This window comes from Archocentrus centrarchus, assembly GCF_007364275.1.
Source record: "Archocentrus centrarchus isolate MPI-CPG fArcCen1 chromosome 18 unlocalized genomic scaffold, fArcCen1 scaffold_23_ctg1, whole genome shotgun sequence".
Classification (NCBI taxonomy): Eukaryota; Metazoa; Chordata; class Actinopteri; order Cichliformes; family Cichlidae; genus Archocentrus; species Archocentrus centrarchus.
In genome coordinates, this window is record NW_022060145.1 from 2,579,659 (window position 1) to 2,599,945 (window position 20,287).

Genomic DNA, 20,287 nt, shown 5'->3' on the forward strand with positions numbered 1-20,287 from the left:
CAGGGACTAGAAAGAGAGAGCAGATTTCTCCCATATTGGCTTCTCTTCATTGGCTCCCTGTTAAATCTAGAATAGAATTTAAAATCCTTCTCCTCACATACAAGGTCTTACCCAAATCTGTCACAAAGTCAGACTTTTTTCAGCTTGTGACTTGACAGCTCGACAGCGATGGCATGAAGGGATGATGCATCCACTAAACAAACATAAGCAGATCAATAATAAAGCTTCAGTTCCTTGCAGTTCCAGGTGCTTTCTCAGTCTATCTAGTGGATGAATAAATGACATTTGGGTCCACTTCTCTGTCTGATGCAGGCCTGTGGTGAGTTACTCTTTTTGGATGAAATGTCATAGCTGCATAGTCCAGGTGTTCTGAGCTCTGCCTCTGTGAATAAACGAACTGTCAGTCTCACAGCTGGGCGGGTGAGAAAAAGAAACTACGACTAACCAATAAAGAGTGGAGCAGATTGTAACTTATGAAGGACACAAAATGAAACACTTCACCTCTTCTTGTTGGGGATTCTGTTCTTCAGCGTGAGCTACTGCAAAGGACAGAAACAATTTATGTCATCAGCTGAGTTATAATGTTTATAATCCTGCTGTCGAAGGTATTTTAAATAGAAAACAGTGTTTTTTTTTGGAGCATCAGAAAAGGGGATGTGAAAATCTGTTGAAACAAAAATACCTTTATACAGCTTTTTGATTTTAACAGCCAGACAAACAGTGACTGCGATGAGGAGAACAGTCAGAACAGCCAGGATCACACTCACCACACTGGTAAACCTTTCAAACATGTCTGTGAGGAAGATAAATGAGTTAAATAACAGTGACACAGAATTTTACATTTAGATGATCAGAAGAATCTAAAATCTCAACTTTGATTCGTATTTTCATGAAATTCAACAACAAAAAAATGAAGATACAGTTCTTACCTTGGACCACTAAATATGTTGCATCAACAATCACTGGATTGTTGCTGAACTTCCATCCACAGAAATACAGTCCAGAGTCCAATAAATCCACTTGTTTGATTTTGAGAAAGACAGTGGATATGTTGGTGCTCATCTCAAAGTTTCCATTTTCAAATCCAGTACAGAATGAAGCAGGTTCATGAGGCTTGAACAAAGAGGTGATGCAGTGGACTCTGGATCCTTTGGTCACTCTGAACCAGATAATTTGTGTGGGAGAACTGGAAAAGTTGGAGCACAATAGTGTGACTTCTTCTCCAGAGTGAACCTCCAACGTCTGAGAATCAGAAACTGAAACAGAGATCCAACCTGAAGCACACAAAAAACAAAGAGGATAATATTATAAAGCAGCAGAATCTTAATGATCAGAATCGACTGCTTTTCTAGAGTAAAACTTCTTACTGAGGCTGCAGAGGAAAAAAACTGTGAGCCAGTCAAAGTTCCTCATCATGCACATGATGTCCCTGAAATGGCGCTCTCCACTAACCTCTCATAAGATGGTCTGAGGAGGCGTGGTTTTGTATCTGTTGTACATCTGTGACAGAAAAATCACACCCACAAAAAAGTTTAACCATTGTGATTTGCAAACTTTATATTTTAGTCTCCATATTAAATTCAATTCATGTTTATTTATATAGCACCAAATAACAACAAACAGTTGCTTGAGCTTGCTTACATTACCTGCTTCAAATTGTTTGCTTACATCTCATTCACAAAGGAAACACAAGAGACAAAGATCACAATTATTCACATATAGACTCATAAATCTTTGGTGAAACAGTTCATCAACTCTGCCCACTGCAAACAAGGTGTTTTACACTGAATATTCTCCCACAGGTGTCTCAGGAAATCACAGTAGAATTCCACATTAACACTCTTGGAAATAGAGTCAGAGTCATCCATAAGGATGACCTTGAAGAATGCAGCAACTAGTTTTAATTTTTGTCAGGTTAATGCTTTTCATGTGTAGAGCAGAGGAATTCTTATTTGGACAGACTCTGAAGTTCTTTTAGTTTACTCCAAAATCAGATTCACTAAATATACTTTAAACAAACAAGTTCCTCATTTGAAGAATTAAGAGGTTGAAATATTGTTGGTGTCTTGGATCACAGCGACTTCTTCAGCTGGCTTGTCATGCAGACACATAAACACTTAATGAAGACACACAAACAGATGATTTACTGATGCATCTGCACTTTTAGATTGTTACCACAACAATGGACAGGAAGTGATCGAAAAAGTAAAAGAAACCACATGCATGCTGGGACAGTGGTGCAAAGGCTAGAATCAGCTGTCTGTGATAGTCCTGCTTTCACTCTGGGACAGAAGGTCACTGCTATTCAGGTCATCAGAGCCCAGATTCTGCCAATCAGGGTGTTCTTAAACTAAATTATTGAGACTATAAATCAGGTCATCATAACAGCATAGTGTCAAAAAAAAAAAGTAAGATGCTAGCTTCAGGGAAAAGATCGGACTTAAAGGAAGAATTTACAGCAAGCTCATTCTGAGAATACACTTCATTCTTTGAATCAATTATAATAACAAACTCCATGTAAACAAGGGCTGCGTGGTGGTTAGCACTGTTCCGTCACAGCAAAATGGTCCTAGGTTCAAATCCACCCGAATCTGTGTAGTGATAGCATCCAGCCCTCCTGTGATGCTGAAAAGGATAAGTGGAAGAAGATGGATGGAAGGACCTGATTTTACAACCTGCATTTCAAACCTCCATTCTTAAATGGAGAAAGACAGTAGAGATGTTGGATCACATCCCATTTTAAAATCCATCACACACTGAACCGTAGAAAGAGTAAATACAGCTGTGAGTGCTTTCACAAAGATACTTTAGTCTGGTTTTAAAATTCAGACAGTCAAATTGACATAACATTTCTGTAGCTGGCCTGTTTAGCTCACAGAGTGAGCATGCACCCATATGCTGCAAAGCTAAATGCAGCAGTTTGGGTTCAACTCTGTCCTGGAGCCCTGTGCTGTGCCTGTTTCCTCTACACTTTTTGCTGGGTTATCAAATAAAGGCAAAATTAAGGTTAATATGCAGGTTGCTGCACATTAATATTGAATGAGTTTTCATGTGCTGCAGCCTGGTATTCCTTTGTGACTGCATATTGTTGGTCAGATAATTCTATTAAAAATGCTCTAAAAGGCACCAACAGCAGAGAGGTCCAACTGACTGACTCCAGTTAGCAGAAATCAGCCCCACTAACTATAGCTGTAATTCCTGCCTCTGAGACAGCACATCAGATCTGCTGTTTACCTCTAAATTGCATTTATGCTGATTTTTGATGTTCTCATGATACACAAAACTTTAGAGAAGAAAGGAAACATGAAAATAAAGGAGCTAGTCTTGGAGCAGTACCTGTCTGAAATCTCATTGTGACTAAAAATTAAATGATGACCTTAATGAAAACAACAGTCACACTGCTCAGGATCAGAGTGGTCAGATTTGCTGTTTCAGCAGCTTCTTCTACAAAAAGAAGACTACATTTGATGTGATGAACGACACATTTTGCTGCAAAAATGTCAAAATCCTTTAAATGTGACCCATCTTATTTACAGCACTGTATTACAATCTGACTGTAATAAAATAAGATACAGATCTGCAGACATGTTCCACCATTCTTACCTTGAACCTTTGAATATGTTGAGCTTACAATCACTCCTGTGTAATATCCACAAAAATAAAGTCACATAAAGTGTGTGTGTGTGTGTGTGTGTGTGTGTACAGTATAGATTGGCTTACCGGGTTTGGATTAAACAGTTAAACAAGACTGAAACATTCTGCTTGTCCCCTTTCTTCAGAATTATTCCTTGAGTCCTGTCAAAAACTGAAAGCACAAATTTCTGTCCATTATATCAAAAAGGTTAAATGTTTGACACCCAGATAAAAGAATGTGTTCAAATGTGCATTATCTTCATGCTACACCTCGTTGGTTCTCTGGACCAATAAGGTAATGTCCTGAAAAAGAAGCGTGGAGGAGAGGAACTGAGGATGTGCAGTAGTTCCTCTTTGGGGCTACTTGAGGCTGTTTCCAAAATGAGTCACCAGCATCACAGCATTAAAAAGCATGATTCTAGCCTGGTACAAGTCAGGGAAGACTGTGTGTTAGTACACCAACAACACCAACAAGATTGGTTAGTACACCAACCTTTATTGGTGCTCCGTCACAAGCAGCCACTGTTCTGAGAAAGCTGAACTCTTAGAAAGCTGAACTCGACATAAATTAGCCTGTGAATTCACAGCAGTGTTCACTGTAGCTGTTTAATCCCCCCAAGAGCTAACGCTAAAGAGGCGCTTGGGGAGCTACATGACTGTATCTCCTCTCTCCAAAACAAACACCCTGAGGCTCTGTACGTGATTGGGGCTGACATGATGCCAGGGTTCCACCAGCACATAACCATCGTGACTAGAGGGGACATTTTGGGTCGTGTTTACACAAACAGGCGAGGAGCATACAGAGCTGTCCCTCGCCCTCACCTTGGGACTTTCAGATCATATTTACTTTCTGCTCGTCCCCACCTACAAACCCCTCCCGAGGACAATCAAACTAACAAGAAGGACAGCCACTGTGTGGCCCACTGACACTACCTCTGTGCTCCAGGACTGAGTCATCCATCTTCAGAGAAGCTGCAACAAAAGGGAATGAAGTGGACCTGGAGGAGTACACATCAGCTGTCACCAGCTACATTAGTAAGTGTGTCGACGATGTCACCTCCACCAGAACATTCACCGTTCACCCCAACCAGAAGTCCTAAATGAACACAGAGGTTAGACGCCTTCTGAGAGCATGGGATTCTGCATTCGGGTCAGGTGATCAGATCAGTCATGTTAAGAACTGCAAGGAGAACTCTAGATGCTGGTATCAAGAGAACCAAAGCTACATATGCCCTAAAGATCCAGGGTCATTTCAATACCACAGCAGGAAATATGCTGTATGGTCCAGTGATTCATCTCTACCCGATGCTCTCAACAACTTTTATGCACCTTTGAAGCATCTAACAAATCTCCCTCCATCCGACTCACCTCATCACTAGACGAACAGCATCCCAGACACACGACTGAAAAGGTCAGGAGGTCATTCTAGAGGCTTAGTATCCACAAGGCAACAGGACTGGACAACATCCCCGGCCACGTCCTGAAGGACTGCACACACCAGCTCTCTGACGTACTGACCAACATCTTTAAGACTTCATTCTCACAAGAAATAGTCCCATCCTGTTTCAAGACAGCATCTCTGTTCTTAAGACCTCAGCTGTGTCATGCCTGAATGACTATAGGCCAGTAGCACTCACACCCATAGACAGGCTGCTCTTCCTGGACTTTAGCTCTGCCTTTAACACGATCATTCCACAGATACTTGTTCACAAGCTGGACATGCTTGGTCTGAGCTCCTCACTCTGCAACTGGGTCCTGGACTTTTTAGCAAACAGGAAGCAGACAGTCTGAATCCACGAAATCACCTCTTCCCACATCACCCTCAACACTGGCTCCCCTCAGGAGAGTGTCCTTAGCCCTCTGCTGTCCACGCTGCTTACTTACGACTACTCACCCACATTCCCGAGCACCCACATCATGAGATTAGTGTACAACACAGCAGTAGTTGGACTCATCTCAGCTTGAAAAGCTGTATCAGTGGTTCAATTAATTCTGCTTTCAGAGCCAACTGTGGCTACAAGATGGCAGTGATGCAAAGGATGGGCACAAACAGGGATGAGAGAAGCTTTATGACAGAAGCTTGTTTGAGATAAAAGGAGAGAGATTCCTTTATTTTGGTATGTTTTAATTAATGTCCATCCATCCATCCATCCATCCATCCATCCATCCATCTTCTTCCACTTGTCAGGGTCACGGGGTGTCTGTCATAGGGCGAGAGGCAGGTTACACCCTTTACAGGTCACCAGCCTGTCACAGGGCTAGTGTGATAGGTTGATTTTATTATTCTATTGATTATTAATCAAAATTCATAATTGAGGTAAATATCTCCATGGGAATTGTTAAGAATATAACCTATCATTCTTCCATCGGTGATCTACTTGTTGAGCCTTTTTGTTAATGTGTGGGATATGTGATCATTTAGTCATACCTTGCACTGCAGGAGGGGGGCACTCCGGCCGCGGTGCTTCATTCTCAATGAAGCTGCTGAAGGAGAAGCATCGCGTTCGAGTGTATTTATTGATTTCCTTTCCCCTTCTCAGGGTGTAACATTTTGGAGGCACCGCTGGGATGAATGTGATGAGGGTCCGCTGTCCCAGATAGATGTCCTGGTCATCATTCAACCCCTTCCATCTACAAACGGGCTGAGAGATACGGTGTGGTGGTTCCGCGACCGAGCAGAGGGATCCGCATGCAATCTGAGGTCATCTACTGGTACCAGGAGAGCTACACTGTCTATTCTGCAAAGAGAAGGTCCTGCATCACACTAATACATTGCAAAAACTAGAGACTGAAATGGATTCTTCAGAGTTGGAGGACTTGAAATTAGAAGTTTTTGGTGCTTTGTACACATTGAACAAGGACACTTTGATTGAAGTTTGTGATTTTCTGTGTATTGGTGGTTCAAAACTTGAAAATGTATCAGGTAGAAGCCGCTCCTCCCTAATTTCATATGTCATAAGGCACTTAGAAAGAGAGGAGCTGGAAGAGCTTGAGGATCAAGGTATGGCTGAGTTCCTGGTTTTGAAAGATAAAATCGCTGAGTTGCAACAGGCTACTCAGAATAGTGCACTAGAACACATAACCTCAGATGCTAACCTGACAAATGAGACACAAGAGCAGGTCACCCAGCCTTCAGAAGAAGAGCGACTGAAAAGAGAGATAGAGACACTCCAGTTGGCTTTAGCATTATCACGACTGGAAAAAACAAATCCAATCAGTGGAGCCAAACAGTCTGTGAGTGGGAAGGATAACCATGCCAAACAGGTCCCCCAGCCCTGCCTATCATTACCATGGGGCCGGGAATTCAGAATAGCTGGCCAGATTGGTGAGCCAGGCCAAAAGGACAAACTTACCTTCTCCAGTCTAGCACACCAAATTGAACAAGCCATCAGCAAAGGAGTTCCTGAAATAGAAATAGTTGATGCAGTAATCAGGTCAATAGCACCAGGCTTACAATTACGCAGTTATCTGGAGGGCAGAACCAACCTTAACTTGCCTACCTTGAGGAGGATTCTGAGGTCCCACTATCAAGAAAAAGGTGCAACAGAACTGTACAAACAGCTCACATCAGAGGTCCAGAGTAGTAAGGAAACCCCACAAACCTTTTTAATTCGAGCTCTGGATTTGAGACAAAAAATCCTATTTGCTTCACAGGAAGAGGAATCTGGTTTAAGATATGATCCTGTCCTTGTGCAAAGCATGTTTCTCCACACAGTTCTGACAGGCTTGCAGAATGACAACATCAGAAGTGACCTGCAGCCATACCTCCAACAAGCAACAACTAGTGATGAGCTGCTTCTTGAGAAACTCAATGTTGCCTGTGCAAATGAAGCAGAGAGACAAAATAAAAATAAAACACTTTCCCAGGGGCGGCCAACCACTGTGCACTCACTCCAGTCTGACACTCCTGCAGATAAAAAAGGAAAAACCCAAAATCCTGAAACCAACATCAAACCCCAGTCCGACCTGCTGAATGAACTCAAAGAAATACGTTCTGATATGGCATTGTTGAAAAACTTGGGCGCTGAAGTTGCACAAATCAGAGAGGCAATCCAACAGCCCAATTCAGCACAAACACAGTACTTTGCCTTACCCATGGTGCCAGAATGTGCTCCTCCTGCTCCTCCCCTCCATGACTGGCCACAAAACTGGTCTCCTGCAGGGTCGGGACAAAGAGGTGATACAGCTCAGAATCAGCTGAGAGTTGCACCACAACGCCAGTATCCCACTCTAAATCGTGCACGCCTCAGAAAATGTGTTGGCTGCCAGCAAAGTGGAACTGAATATTGCACCCACTGCTATAGATGTGGTAGTAGCGAGCACTTCCTCGCAGGTTGCAGGGTGAGAATCCCTAGACAAGACAGGGATGGTCCTTTAAATGGAAGAGGGTTACCCCCGCGGGACAGGGAGTAACTAGTAATAGTGTAATGTTCCAACAGCTTTGCTCCCGCTGTGGTGTTCATGGGAAACTCCAAAGACTCAGAAGGTGTGCAGCCTGTAAAAAAAAGCATTTATTGTTCTAAGATCTGTCAAGCTGAACATTGGCCAAAACACAGAAAAAACTGTAATAAACAACCAAAACCTCAGGTAAACCAGCACATTCACCCAAAAACAAGTTCTGTACGCCCCATAAAGGTGGATAGCCAATCCCGTCTTGTTGCTCTTGTAGGGAAGCAGTGTATGGTTGAATGTTATATACAAAACTGCAGAACTAAAGCGTTATGGGATACAGGCTCCCAAGTGTGTATTGTTGATGAAAAGTGGAAACAGAGACATTTACCACATGAAAAATTAAAAGACATCTCTGAGTTACTTGATGCACCTGATGACTTGAAAATCACAGCTGCCAATGGACAGAACATGCCTTATAAGGGTTTCATTGAAGTCAATTTTAGTTTGGCTGCTGAGGGAGCCAACTCTAAAGAACTTGTTATTCCCATGTTAGTGATGAAAGGTGGAAACCTTCCACAGCCCATTATAGGCTTTAATGTCATTGAACAAATAGTGAAGACCAGTACTGTAGAGCAAATGGATACCGCAAGAACAGAGCAGCTGCATGAGTCATTGAGAGTGGCTTTCCCATGCCTTGGACAGAAAAATGTCACTACCTTCGTTGATCTGGTGACTGCTGACCGATCACATGACTATGTGGTGAGAACGTCAAAAGAGAAAATCCTTGTACCCAAACACACCTCTGTGCAGATTGACTGTTGGGTGCAGACCAAGCCACTGAATAAAGACACTACCCTTCTCTTTGAGCCTGACATAAATCCTCAGTGGGCTGAAGGGCTTGAGTTTTGTGAGACTTTGATAACACTCAGAAAGGGTGTTCCTCCTTACATTGCTCTTGATGTGCAAAATCCCACTGATCATGACATTGAGTTATCAGGAAAAACTGTTGTGGGCACCTTACAGCAAGTCCAAGCTGTGTATCCAGCTACAATTTTAGAGAAACCAAATCAGTGTCCCCCAGTGTTAGTAAATCACGTGGCTGCAGAGAGTGGGCGGGTTCCTGACACTCCATGGGATCCACCAATTGATCTGAGCCATCTGAGTGAACCTGAAAGAAGAAGACGAAACAGCCTTTATTGTCCCACAGAGGGGAAATTTGGGTGGTGGTACAAGGGATGCTTCGTGATGAATGCGCTTCCTTTTCTAAATCAGATGATGACATTGGGCGTATCGAAAAACTGAAACTGAAAATATCACTCAAGGATTTGGATCCTGTGGCACGCACTTACCTGTCAGTACCGAAGCCACTATATAAGGAGATGAAAGAATACCTGCACAACCTTATTGCACAAGGATGGGTAGAGAAGTCCAACTCATCTTATGCCTCACCAGTTGTCTGTGTGAGAAAAAAAGATGGTAGCTTACGTCTTTGTATAGACTACCGAGAACTCAACAAAAAGACTCACCCTGACAGACAGCCAATTCCTCGAGTGCAGGACATCTTCGACAGTCTTGGTGGCAACTCGTGGTTCTCCTTGTTAGACCAGGAAAAGGCCTACCATCAGGGCTTTATGGATGAAGAGAGCAGGCCTTTGACTGCATTTGTGACACCATGGGGCCTGTACGAATGGATAAGAATCCCATTCGGACTAATGAATGCGCCTGCAGCTTTCCAACGCTGCATGGAAGAGTGTCTGGAAGAGGTGCGAGACAACATCTGTGTACCATACCTGGATGACACTCTAGTGTACAGTCACTCATTTGAGGATCATGTCAGTCATGTTAGGAAAGTGCTCCAACTGCTGAGGAATTATGGAGTCAAGCTAAAACCCAGTAAGTGCGAATTATTTAAACCTGAGGTTCGCTACCTGGGAAGGATTGTTTCAGCAGAAGGTAGCAAAATCGACCCAAGTGACACCATAGTAGTAAGAGCTTTGAAAGATAAGGCGCCAAGCAATGTGGGAGAGCTGCGGACTGTCATGGGTTTGTTAAGCTACTATAGACAGTATATACAGGACTTCTCCCGTATTGCAGGGCCCCTTTATGACTTACTGAAAGGCACAGCAGAAGACAATAATGTGCCGCAAAACAGGACAAACACAAGACAGTCTACAAGAAGGAGCAAAGCTGTGCCATCCCATAAGCCAATTGTGTGGACTGAAAAACACCAGTGCATATTGGAACGTCTAATAGATTGTTTGGTTGAACCACCAATCCTCGGGTTCCCAGACTTCTCTAAACCATTCATCCTCCACACCGATGCCTCAAACCAGGGCCTCGGGGCAGTTCTTTATCAGCAACAGGATGATAAGCTCCGTGTAATAGCTTATGGTTCCCAAACATTGACTGCAGCTGAACGGAATTATCACCTACTTTCAGGAAAATTGGAATTCCTTGCACTAAAGTGGGCAGTCACAGAGAAATTCAGAGACTATCTCTATTATGCGCCTACGTTCACAGTGTTCACTGACAACAATCCTCTCACCTACATTCTGTCAAGTGCCAAGCTCAATGCAACAGGATGTAGATGGGTGGCAGAGCTCGCAGACTTCCATTTCACCATCCGATATCGTCCAGGGAGAGAGAATGTGGATGCTGATAGCCTGTCAAGAATAAATGTTAAAATAGAGGAAATGATCAAACACTGCACAGAGGAAGTGGGATCAGATTGTGTGGCAACAATAACCCAAGCTGTTGAGACACAAGAATCTAACTTAGCAAATGTCTGTGCAATGCTTTCCCCTCTCCAGTGTACAGCAGTCAGTGAAGAGACACACAAACCATTCCCGGTGGCAGAGATTAGGCAAGCACAGCAGGATGATGAAAACATTAGCCCAATAATGCAGTGCAAAATAAGGAATGAAAGGCCATCAAGACAACAATTCAATGCATTAAGCACCCACAGTAAGTGCCTACTGCGTGAATGGGAAAAACTTCATATTGATAACAATGGCATTCTTTGCAGGAAGACAACAAACAAGACACAGCTTGTACTACCTGAGAAGTATAAAACCACTGTACTGAGAGAATTGCATGATGAAATGGGTCATCAAGGCACTGATCGAACAACATCGTTGGTCAGGGATAGATTCTTTTGGCCTTACATGCAAAAAGACATTGAACATTATGTGACAAAGACCTGTACTTGCCTGAAACAAAAACCACCATGTAGAGAAACGAGGGCCCCTCTCACAAGTATTGTTACCACACAGCCATTTGAACTGGTGTCAATAGATTTTCTTCACTTGGACAAATGTAAAGGTGGATACGAGTATATCTTGGTAATCGTTGATCACTTTACTCGTTTTGCACAGGCTTATGCCACCACCTCTAAGTCTGCCAAAACAGTGGCTGATCGTATATTTAACGATTATGCCTTGAAGTTTGGACTGCCAGCACGGATACACCATGATCAGAGTGGCGAATTTGAGAACCAACTCTTTTCCCAGTTGAAAAAGAACTGTGGCATAGTAGGATCCCGAACGACACCTTATCACCCACAAGGAAATGGGCAGGTTGAACGCTTCAACCGAACACTATTACAAATGTTAAAGACACTTACTGATCAGCAGAAAACAAGCTGGAAAGAATCCCTGAACAAGTTGATCTATGCATATAACTGCACGCGATGTGAGGTAACTGGTTTTTCCCCTTTCTACCTTCTGTTCGGAAGGTCCCCAAGGTTACCTATTGATCTCCTGTTCGGTCTCACCACTGAGACAGGGAAAACAGACCACCGAGCATACATGGAGAAATGGAAACAAGAAATGCAGGAGGCACATGAAATAGTACGAGAGAACGCAAAGAAGGCAGCAGAGAGAAGTAAAAAACATTATGATGGGAAAGTAAGAAGCTCTGTGCTATGTCCTGGCGATCGAGTCCTTGTTCGAAACCTGACACCTAGGGGAGGAACTGGAAAGCTTCGTAATCACTGGGAACAGGATATTCATGTTGTGATCCGTCAGGTTGCAGAAGGCCTCCCGGTGTATGAAGTCAAGCCTGAGCAAGGAAGAGGAAGGTCAAGAACCATGCATCGCAATTTGTTGCTGCCGTGTGATTACTTACCTCTGGAAACTCAGCCAAAAGCACCACCAAAGCAAGAGAAAAGAAGGGTGAAGGAGACAGAGACAGAAAATGCAGGTCAGAAAGAGGAAGATGAAGAAGAGGAATGGGTGTACTGTTACAAACCAGTAATACAGTCTCAAATGCCCCATGCAGACGGAGTGATTGAGGGTGCAGACACACAACAGGACAGTGGTCAGGAGAAACAAAACTTGAGTGATGATGAATTGATTGAAGGAAGGCTCATAGCAAACACAGATGAGCCTGAAACACAGCAGGAAAATGTGCAACAGGAAGAGAACTATCAGGACAGGGATGAGAGCTTAGTTGAAAGAGCAGTGGATGAAATTCCAGCATTCCAACATCCAGAGCCACCTGGAGGAGAAAAAGAACAGACAGATGGTGCACCAAGGAGGGAAAGACGAGCCCCTAAAGTCTTCACCTATGATCAACTTGGGACTCCAACATGCTATAGTACAGCATATGGAAATGAAAGGCTCTACCAACATCAGCCCATACAATATCAACACATTCGACCAGTGAAACTGTGGACCAATCCATTCCAGACCTACCAACCTATAATTATGTAAGGATACTAGACACAGATTCAGTGCCGAAAATGATGAATGAAGAGAACAGATCACTAAATTTGGGTGATTAATTGGTACCCTCCCACCGATCACGTGGTTGAGCCAACTAGGATATAATGACTTAAGAACCCTTGGTTTATGAGTGCTGTGATGTCGGGACTACATCTAACTTTGTAGGGGAGAGTGTGATAGGTTGATTTTATTATTCTATTGATTATTAATCAAAATTCATAATTGAGGTAAATATCTCCATGGGAGTTGTTAAGAATATAACCTATCATTCTTCCATCGGTGATCTACTTGTTGAGCCTTTTTGTTAATGTGTGGGATATGTGATCATTTAGTCATACCTTGCACTGCAGGAGGGGGGCACTCCGGCCGCGGTGCTTCATTCTCAATGAAGCTGCTGAAGGAGAAGCATCGCGTTCGAGTGTATTTATTGATTTCCTTTCCCCTTCTCAGGGTGTAACACTAACACAGAAGACTATCAGTCTGATATCTGAGTCTGATTACACACCTGGTTGAGCTGATTATGTCTGGGCTACTTAAGGCGGAAACTTTCCCACAGTCGACACCAGATCATTGCACTGCGTGTGGTAACAATTTTGGCTCCTTGCGGTGTTTGTGAGTACAACAAAAAAATTATTTGGACTTACCTTGGTGTTCTGTGTGCAGAGGCCCACTGCCTTTAGGAAAATTGTGCCAGAGAGAGTGTTAAAGACAATGATTCATATAAATACTGATTTAAGTTTGATTTTCTTATGGTTCTGTTCAGTCTGATATAAGGAGAGAAAATCCCCCAATTTGCTGGGAAACTGAATCATTGAATTTCTGAGTGAAACCTTTAACAAAGACACACAATAAATACATTTCAACAGACTCACTCATTTTGGGCAAACTCTGAAGCCTCCCCAGCTCTTTGGTCTTTTTGGTGATGCTGGCATTTAGAGAGTGTGTTATTCATGGCTGACGCTGTGATCTTGTCATCTTAAAATGGTAAAACATTTTTATTTTTTGAGTAAAAATGTTAACATGAACATTGCCGAGATTCTCAAAATTTCATTAGAAAAACACCGGCACTATTCACAAAAAGACAATCAAACAAACCAAAAAAAGAAGCAGTTTTACTCATTGATGTGGGGGCTGGTGATCCTTAAAACAATGAGTGATAAATCCTCAGAAGGTGTTTAGTTAAGGTGAAGATGTTTCTTACCTGATAATAAAGGTTGGAAGGGGGGTTGGAATAAGACCACTGTCTCTTCACTCTAAGCTTTCCATTTAAGGTGAAATCACATTCAACATTAGTCACAAGAAGGCTACATATTACATCATAATACTATGCAAAGTTTAGTACTGAAATTTGGTTAAACATATAGTTAACATAAAAGATTAATATGTATCTAAATTTTCCTATCATGTCCCCACATCATTTGATCACACTAAAAAAACAAAGGAGGGCTGATGATCCCTCCTGAGGGTGCATTAAAGGTGATCAGCTGAGCGTTTTATATGCCAGTCAGCATCAGGGCAAACTGAGAAACAGTCCTTGATTTCTTTCTTGTGATTTGGTGCAACACCTATAAAGACTGACTGATGTAATCATAATAATATTTCTACATTTAATTTATAAAGAATTTTACAAAAGTTGGAAATAGCTCTTTTTTTGTTTTACCTTTTTAACCTTATCAATTATATTGTATGCAATAAAACATGGAGCTATAATTTTACTGTAGTTTCATGAAGTGTCTGCTGCAGTCTTATTTTAATTTGCAAACTTTGTTCATTTTTTTCTTAAAGATTGCCTTTAATAATACCTAAAAAACAAACAGCTTGTAATCAATTTTACAAACCTGCAAATGTTATTTCTACATGTCAGGATCTGATTATTATAGACCTCTATTTATTTATCTATCCATCTATAGCACAGTAACAGTGTTGTAAACACTCAAAAGCAGAAAATGCAGGTTTGATGCCTGTACCCTAAACATACATGAAGTATTTAACATTTATAATTATCAGAGAAAGTTATTATTATTTTTGGTGCCTATCAGTTTTCCAAAATGTTTTAATGAATGTGTGAAAAAGACACATTAACATAAAGAACTTTGTAGAAAGGTGCTTTATGAAGTTCAGTCCATTTATTTGCATTACTTTACGGCGCAGATCTGCCACATCCAATATGGTGCTGACCTGCAATGCAGCGTCTACTTTTATATGTCTGTGCACAGAAACAGTAATATTTCAAACTTTATTGCCAATTTCTGAGGACTTTTTTGTTTCTGTGCTTATAATTTGGTTTCTTTTTTTTCTTTTTTAAATATTATATATAACTATATAGATAATATATATATTATATAATAATATATATAATTTGTTTTCTTTAAGGATTTTGATATGTACTGTAGGCTAAGTGGAGGCCCACCAACTGCCCTGGGGCCCCTCAGGAGGTTGATCCAGCCATGATGAAGACTGTGGATGAGGAGATGCTGGAAACAGACTGGAGTGGAATGGAATGTTCAGAAGTGATGTTACCATGTAACCACTCCACAACATTCTATAGCATTCTGAACAGCAAGAGATTCACGAAAGAAATTCAGCGTGTGAAGACATACTCTCCAGAGCTCGAGGCTTTCCAACCAGTTTTGTACAAACATTTTACAATATAGACCAGAAGTACCTCTGAACATCATTGGTAAGTACTTATATAGGCAGTCTTAAGGTAATTTAGGTTTATACAGTGGAATTCTTCATCCACAATTTGAGTTTCTACATAAATATTTTCTCTAAATCTTGTCGTTGGCTGTTGAACACAACCCTTGAACACAAATTGTCAAAAGTTCAGTTTGAATTATTGAGATGTTGTGTGATAGAGCAGTGAATGAAGTCATTTGCAGACTTTTAAGAAAAGAAAAAAAATGAAAATACAAGAATTTAATTTAAAATTGAACAGAATGTGCACCAGTGTTATCAGGAAAAAATATACGTAAAGGAGCAGCTTGTGTCACACAGTACACTGTTGGTACAAATTAATGAACTTTTGGGATGATTTAATTTCTAACAATGCATCAAAACAGTATTAGTTTGTCACAGGAATGTCTGTCAAACTTCAATCTTCAGACTAACTTGTTACTACAGCTGTTAAATAAATGTACTATATTTCCCTCTGCAATCTAGTTCAGTTTAATCAGTTACCAAATAATATAGATGTCAGTATTTGTGTTAATGTTGTGAACTGGTTGAACTGAAGCTGAACTAAAAAGAAAGGAATTTTTTGAATCAAATCAAAATACAGATACTAACAAGGTACCTGTTAGTATCTGTTTTTTGAATCAAATCAAAATACAGATACTAACAGGTACCGTGTTAGTATTAAATTAATAAAGATTATATATATAAAAAAGAGGGGTGACTATGTATATCTAAAACAACTGAACTGAACATACATATATGTAAAAAACAAACTGAAAACAAATCACTACATTATGTATACCTGGGTAACAGCATGTGTCACAGTGCATTATACTTGACTCTGATTGTGTTACAAAGTACAGAGTAAGAACTATAGCTTGGTTTCAGTTAATTCATAAATACATCACTTTTACAGGTATTTTACTTCTTTATATAAAGTTAAATACTCAAATAAAAGTTTTTGCTTAATACTCTAAAACTAACTGATTTAACTGGTAAGTTGTAGCTTGTTCCCACAAAATACTTGGCCGTAGTTTAACTCTGTAGGATGTTTAAGATGTTGGTCCCATTCTAAGAGGATCAAAACCTCCTATGAACGTGTGCCACAGGATCTCAGACAGTTTGTCATTCTTTTGTTCAGACACACAGCACATCACTATGATGAAACTCATAAGACAAGAGATCGAAAGTGCCATTGAGGAACTGGAGTTGGAAGAGATGAATTTTATGCTCGAGAGTGTCATAAACGACCTGTGTAATGAAACAACTAATCCTTCACCTCCACCTGTTTTGTCTGCTGAGCCACCCGCCTCCCCTCAGCCAGCAGCAGACAGTGCCATTGAGGAACTGGAGTTGGAAGAGATGAATTTTATGCTGGAGAGTCTCATAAACGACCTGTGCGGTGAAACAGCCAATCCTTCACCTCCACCTGCTTTGCCTGCTGTGCCACCCGCCTCCCCTCAGCCAGCTGCAGAGAGTCCTCCTGCAATTGTGCAACAATTTCCCCCAATTACTGCTCCCCCCACCACAGTGCCAGCTCACCTCTATAGTCAGCCGGTGACAGGTAGCCAGGAACAGGTAAGACATGCAGAGGTGGTGACCAGTGTCATTAGACTTTTATTGATAAAGGTACTTAAAACTGTTGGATGCTTCAGGCCGAAGGAAAAATGTCTGCTGTCCCCTTCCTTGTATTTTAGCCGTGTATAACTGTGGCGTGACGCTTTGCTGATCAGTAAATGTAATCACTGCCACTGAGTCATAATTCAAAAGTAATAATTGAGGAGAGCAAAGTGAAGCTGTCAAGAACAATAAAAACTATGGATGAATCTAGTTTCATGAAGATGTTCTCCTCCCATTGATCACTGTGCTCTGTGTTGTTCATGTAATCTTCTCTGAATCTGGTGATGATTAGATTACCAAGGGTTCAGTCTCTCTACACATACTGTATGTTTCTATGGTGCTCATCATGTGGTCTTTGAAAGGCTGTACTAAGTGTCAGTATTACGGATTTTGAACTTTCTCCATCCCTCCACAGAACCTGCTATATCATTGGCCTGTGACCAGCATTCCCATAGCAGCCACTGCTCCTCCTGCTGCTCCTGTTCTCCCTGCTGCTCCTTCTCTCCCTGCTGCTCCTGCAAACCCAGTAAGCTCCTGTTCTCCCTCATATTACTGACCTTTATGAGCCTCAGCAGAAACATTCAGGCACATTGTGATTATTCACCTGCATATTTCAGCCCCCCCAGATATGTTTTCATCTCACAGATGTCACATGTTCAGATTCAGTGTTTACATCTAAAAGAGAGGGTAAATACTGCCATCTGGCGGATTGATGATTCTATTGCATCTTGTGTGATTACCTGTTCTGTGGTTTTAATGTTTCCAGAATAACAACATACTGCAGATTCCAGACAGCATGTTGCCATACCTGCGTCCTGTCAGTGTATTGTAAGTAAAAGACACAAACACATAAGTGAACACAGCTGCTGAACATCTGTTATCTCATACCCGTCTCTCTGTGTCTGTGTAGGAACGGTGTGTTGGTGTGCGACTTCATTCCACCCTGTCCTGCAGTCAACACACCCACTCCAAAGTAAGTTTGCTCTGCTGCTTTTAGACTTTATTGAGTGGGACTGGATCACGATCTGCAGCTATCTGTCATTTATCTGCAGATGCCTGCATGAATGTATTCAGACTTCTTTGATGTAGCTTTGATTCAGCTATACAGCTTCACTCGTGTTTTTAAAATCCTTTCCTCAGAGTTGTACACAGTGTTAACATGTGCTCTTACTCTGTGTTATTCCTATAGAAAGAGGAAGCGTCAGGACGAGCAGGAAGAGCAGCATATCAAGAAGCCACCAAACGCATTCATGATTTTTCTGAAGGAGCAGAGGGCAAAGGTTAAAGCAGATATGAACATCAGTGGGAATGCCACCCTTAATGCAGTCATGGGAGAGAGGGTAAGTGCATGCATCTGTTAATGTTTTATGTTCATGTTTGTGCCTGTGTACCAGCTGTCCTGTAGTTATGTGTAGCAGCAGTGTGGATGCTGACAGTGTGTTCTTCTGTCCACAGTGGAAATCGCTGTCGTCGGACCAGCAGGCAAAGTACTATGAGCAGGCTGATCAAGAGAGAAGGCTCCATGCCCAAAAATACCCAGACTGGTCTGCCAAAGTTAACTACGTAAGTCCAAAGTGAAAACATACAAGTCATAAATGTCCACATCACTGCACTGAAGCTGATGAAACACTGTCACTGCACAACTTGTATCAGCTCATGAAAAGTCTAATGTGTTTGTTTTCAGGGCAAAAAGAGGAGGGGAAGGCGCAGCTCCACCTGCAGCTCAGGTAAGAAGAGATTTCTGGGAATCACAGTGACTTTTTCATGGGAAATGCCATGACAAAACAAATTCCTCCAAAACAGTCCAACTGACGTACAGAACCTCCTCATATCCTGAAGAACTGACCTCGTTCTGATTTCATATCAATTTATTCAATATATCCATTAAATGTTGCTCACTGCGGGTTTAAGAATCAACATCTTGTCTTGAAGGTGGTTTTAAAAGTCTCAGAAGACTCATTGCATTCTTGTTTGTGTTGCAGTGTCTGCATCTGAACCGGGAGCCATTCGACCCCTTTAAACCATTGCCACTGCAGTGCTGTCACTTCTGTCTGATCCCTTAGTCTACTTGATGTATAATTTTCTGCTGCTCCTGCTCTCCCTGCTGCTCCTGCCCATTATTTCCCCCCTCAGACCCCTGCAGACCTGTCCCCATTCACCTCTATCCACTTCTATCCTCTATCCATTTCTTAACTGAATGTTTAAACTTTATTCAATTTAGTTTAGCTTTTTTACTTTTTATTTGTTAATTTTTATGAACTTTTGAATTTTTTACTTGTTAAGTTTTCTTTTCTTTAACTGAACTTTTTTGTTTATAAAGTCATGCTATTGAATTATATTATTGTTATTTTTGTTCTTTATGTGAATAAATAATTGCAAATTAAACAAAAGTGTTTTGTGTCAGTATGTACAGCAGGATGAGAGGATATAGGAAGAACTAACTCATCTGATTTATAGCTGTTTATCACAGTATTTTACTGATCCTATGAAGTGCCTCCGCAAAAATTGTTTTGTGCATTTTCTGAACACTGCACACCTTATTTAATTCTTTTGTTTTCTTTTCAAACATATTCCTCATATACCACATATCTTCTCTCAGTGTCCACTACGTGCCAGGGGAAAGCTAGATAAAAACACTCAGGTCTGTGGGGACACATTCTCATCGGGTTTAGATGTCAAAATTGGTGTGACTGTTTCAGTTGCTCAGTAGTTCAGTGGAAGACACAAGAAATCAATTCATAAACTAAAATATACTGAGAGAAGATGCTATGTTTATTGTGAGAGCCACACAGTTGTTCAGTCAGCTTTGGTTTTTGCCAGCCTTGGAAAAAACAACTACATGAAAGTTTGGATGTGTTTGGTTGACTTTTAAGCTTTCTGGGTGTTCAAGTCATTAGGTTTGTTCTACACACTGTCAAACAAGCCTGGAAGCTTTTGGCTTTATTTAATATGCATTCAAAAATAAATGTTTAGATAAAGAAAAGCCCTAAACATTTTTCTTTGTTAAAAAAGGGCTAACATTACAATTCAATTGAGCACCAAATCACTACAGTCGCCTCAAGGCGCTTTGTATTGTGGGTAAAGACCCTACAATAATACAGAGAAAACCCAACAGGCAAAACGACCCCCCTATGAGCAAGCACTTGGTGACAGTGGGAAGGAAAAACTCCCTTTGAACAGGAAGAAACCTCCAGCAGAACCAGGCTCAGGGAGGGGCAGTCATCTGCTGCGACCGGCTGAGG

General features: G+C 41.4%; 2 protein-coding genes across 4 annotated transcripts; one reads left to right on the plus strand and one right to left on the minus strand.

Moving 5' to 3' along the window:
- Positions 1–259: 259 nt before the first annotated feature.
- Positions 260–1,413, minus strand: LOC115775253 (immunoglobulin superfamily member 6-like). The gene is made up of 5 exons (XM_030722828.1): positions 1,368–1,413; positions 930–1,274; positions 683–793; positions 502–536; positions 260–382 (listed from the first exon to the last, which is right to left on the minus strand). Exons 1-5 carry the CDS (start codon positions 1,411–1,413, stop codon positions 260–262), a joined length of 660 nt encoding a protein of 219 aa, XP_030578688.1.
- A 13,893-nt stretch (positions 1,414–15,306) lies between these two features.
- On the plus strand, positions 15,307–19,343 carry LOC115775216 (transcription factor 7-like 2). 3 transcript variants are annotated; one of them, XM_030722779.1, is made up of 9 exons: positions 15,307–15,429; positions 16,567–17,003; positions 17,461–17,571; positions 17,812–17,873; positions 17,956–18,018; positions 18,235–18,385; positions 18,501–18,608; positions 18,730–18,772; positions 19,028–19,343. In XM_030722779.1, exons 2-9 carry the CDS (start codon positions 16,584–16,586, stop codon positions 19,063–19,065), a joined length of 996 nt encoding a protein of 331 aa, XP_030578639.1. In that variant the 5' UTR covers positions 15,307–15,429; positions 16,567–16,583; the 3' UTR covers positions 19,066–19,343. The 3 variants fall into 3 exon arrangements, with proteins under 3 accessions (XP_030578639.1, XP_030578640.1, XP_030578638.1); XM_030722780.1 differs by having other exon boundaries at positions 15,318–15,429; positions 16,728–17,003; XM_030722778.1 differs by lacking the exon at positions 15,307–15,429 and having other exon boundaries at positions 16,199–17,003.
- Positions 19,344–20,287: the final 944 nt, after the last annotated feature.

What these genes read in the sequence shown, in the direction of transcription:
- LOC115775253 (XM_030722828.1), bottom strand. Translation starts at nt 1,413, where the DNA reads ATGAGGAACTTTGACTGGCTCACAGTTTTTTTCCTCTGCAGCCTCA. An exon ending in AACATATTTAGTGGTCCAAG is followed by an intron (nt 794 to 929) that starts GTAAGAACTGTA and finishes TCTTCCTCACAG; the next exon opens with ACATGTTTGAAAGGTTTACC. An exon ending in AGAATCCCCAACAAGAAGAG is followed by an intron (nt 383 to 501) that starts GTGAAGTGTTTC and finishes GTTTATTCACAG; the next exon opens with AGGCAGAGCTCAGAACACCT.
- LOC115775216 (XM_030722778.1), top strand. Translation starts at nt 16,518, where the DNA reads ATGAACGTGTGCCACAGGATCTCAGACAGTTTGTCATTCTTTTGTTCA. An exon ending in CTGCGTCCTGTCAGTGTATT is followed by an intron (nt 17,874 to 17,955) that starts GTAAGTAAAAGA and finishes GTGTCTGTGTAG; the next exon opens with GAACGGTGTGTTGGTGTGCG. An exon ending in GGTCTGCCAAAGTTAACTAC is followed by an intron (nt 18,609 to 18,729) that starts GTAAGTCCAAAG and finishes GTTTGTTTTCAG; the next exon opens with GGCAAAAAGAGGAGGGGAAG.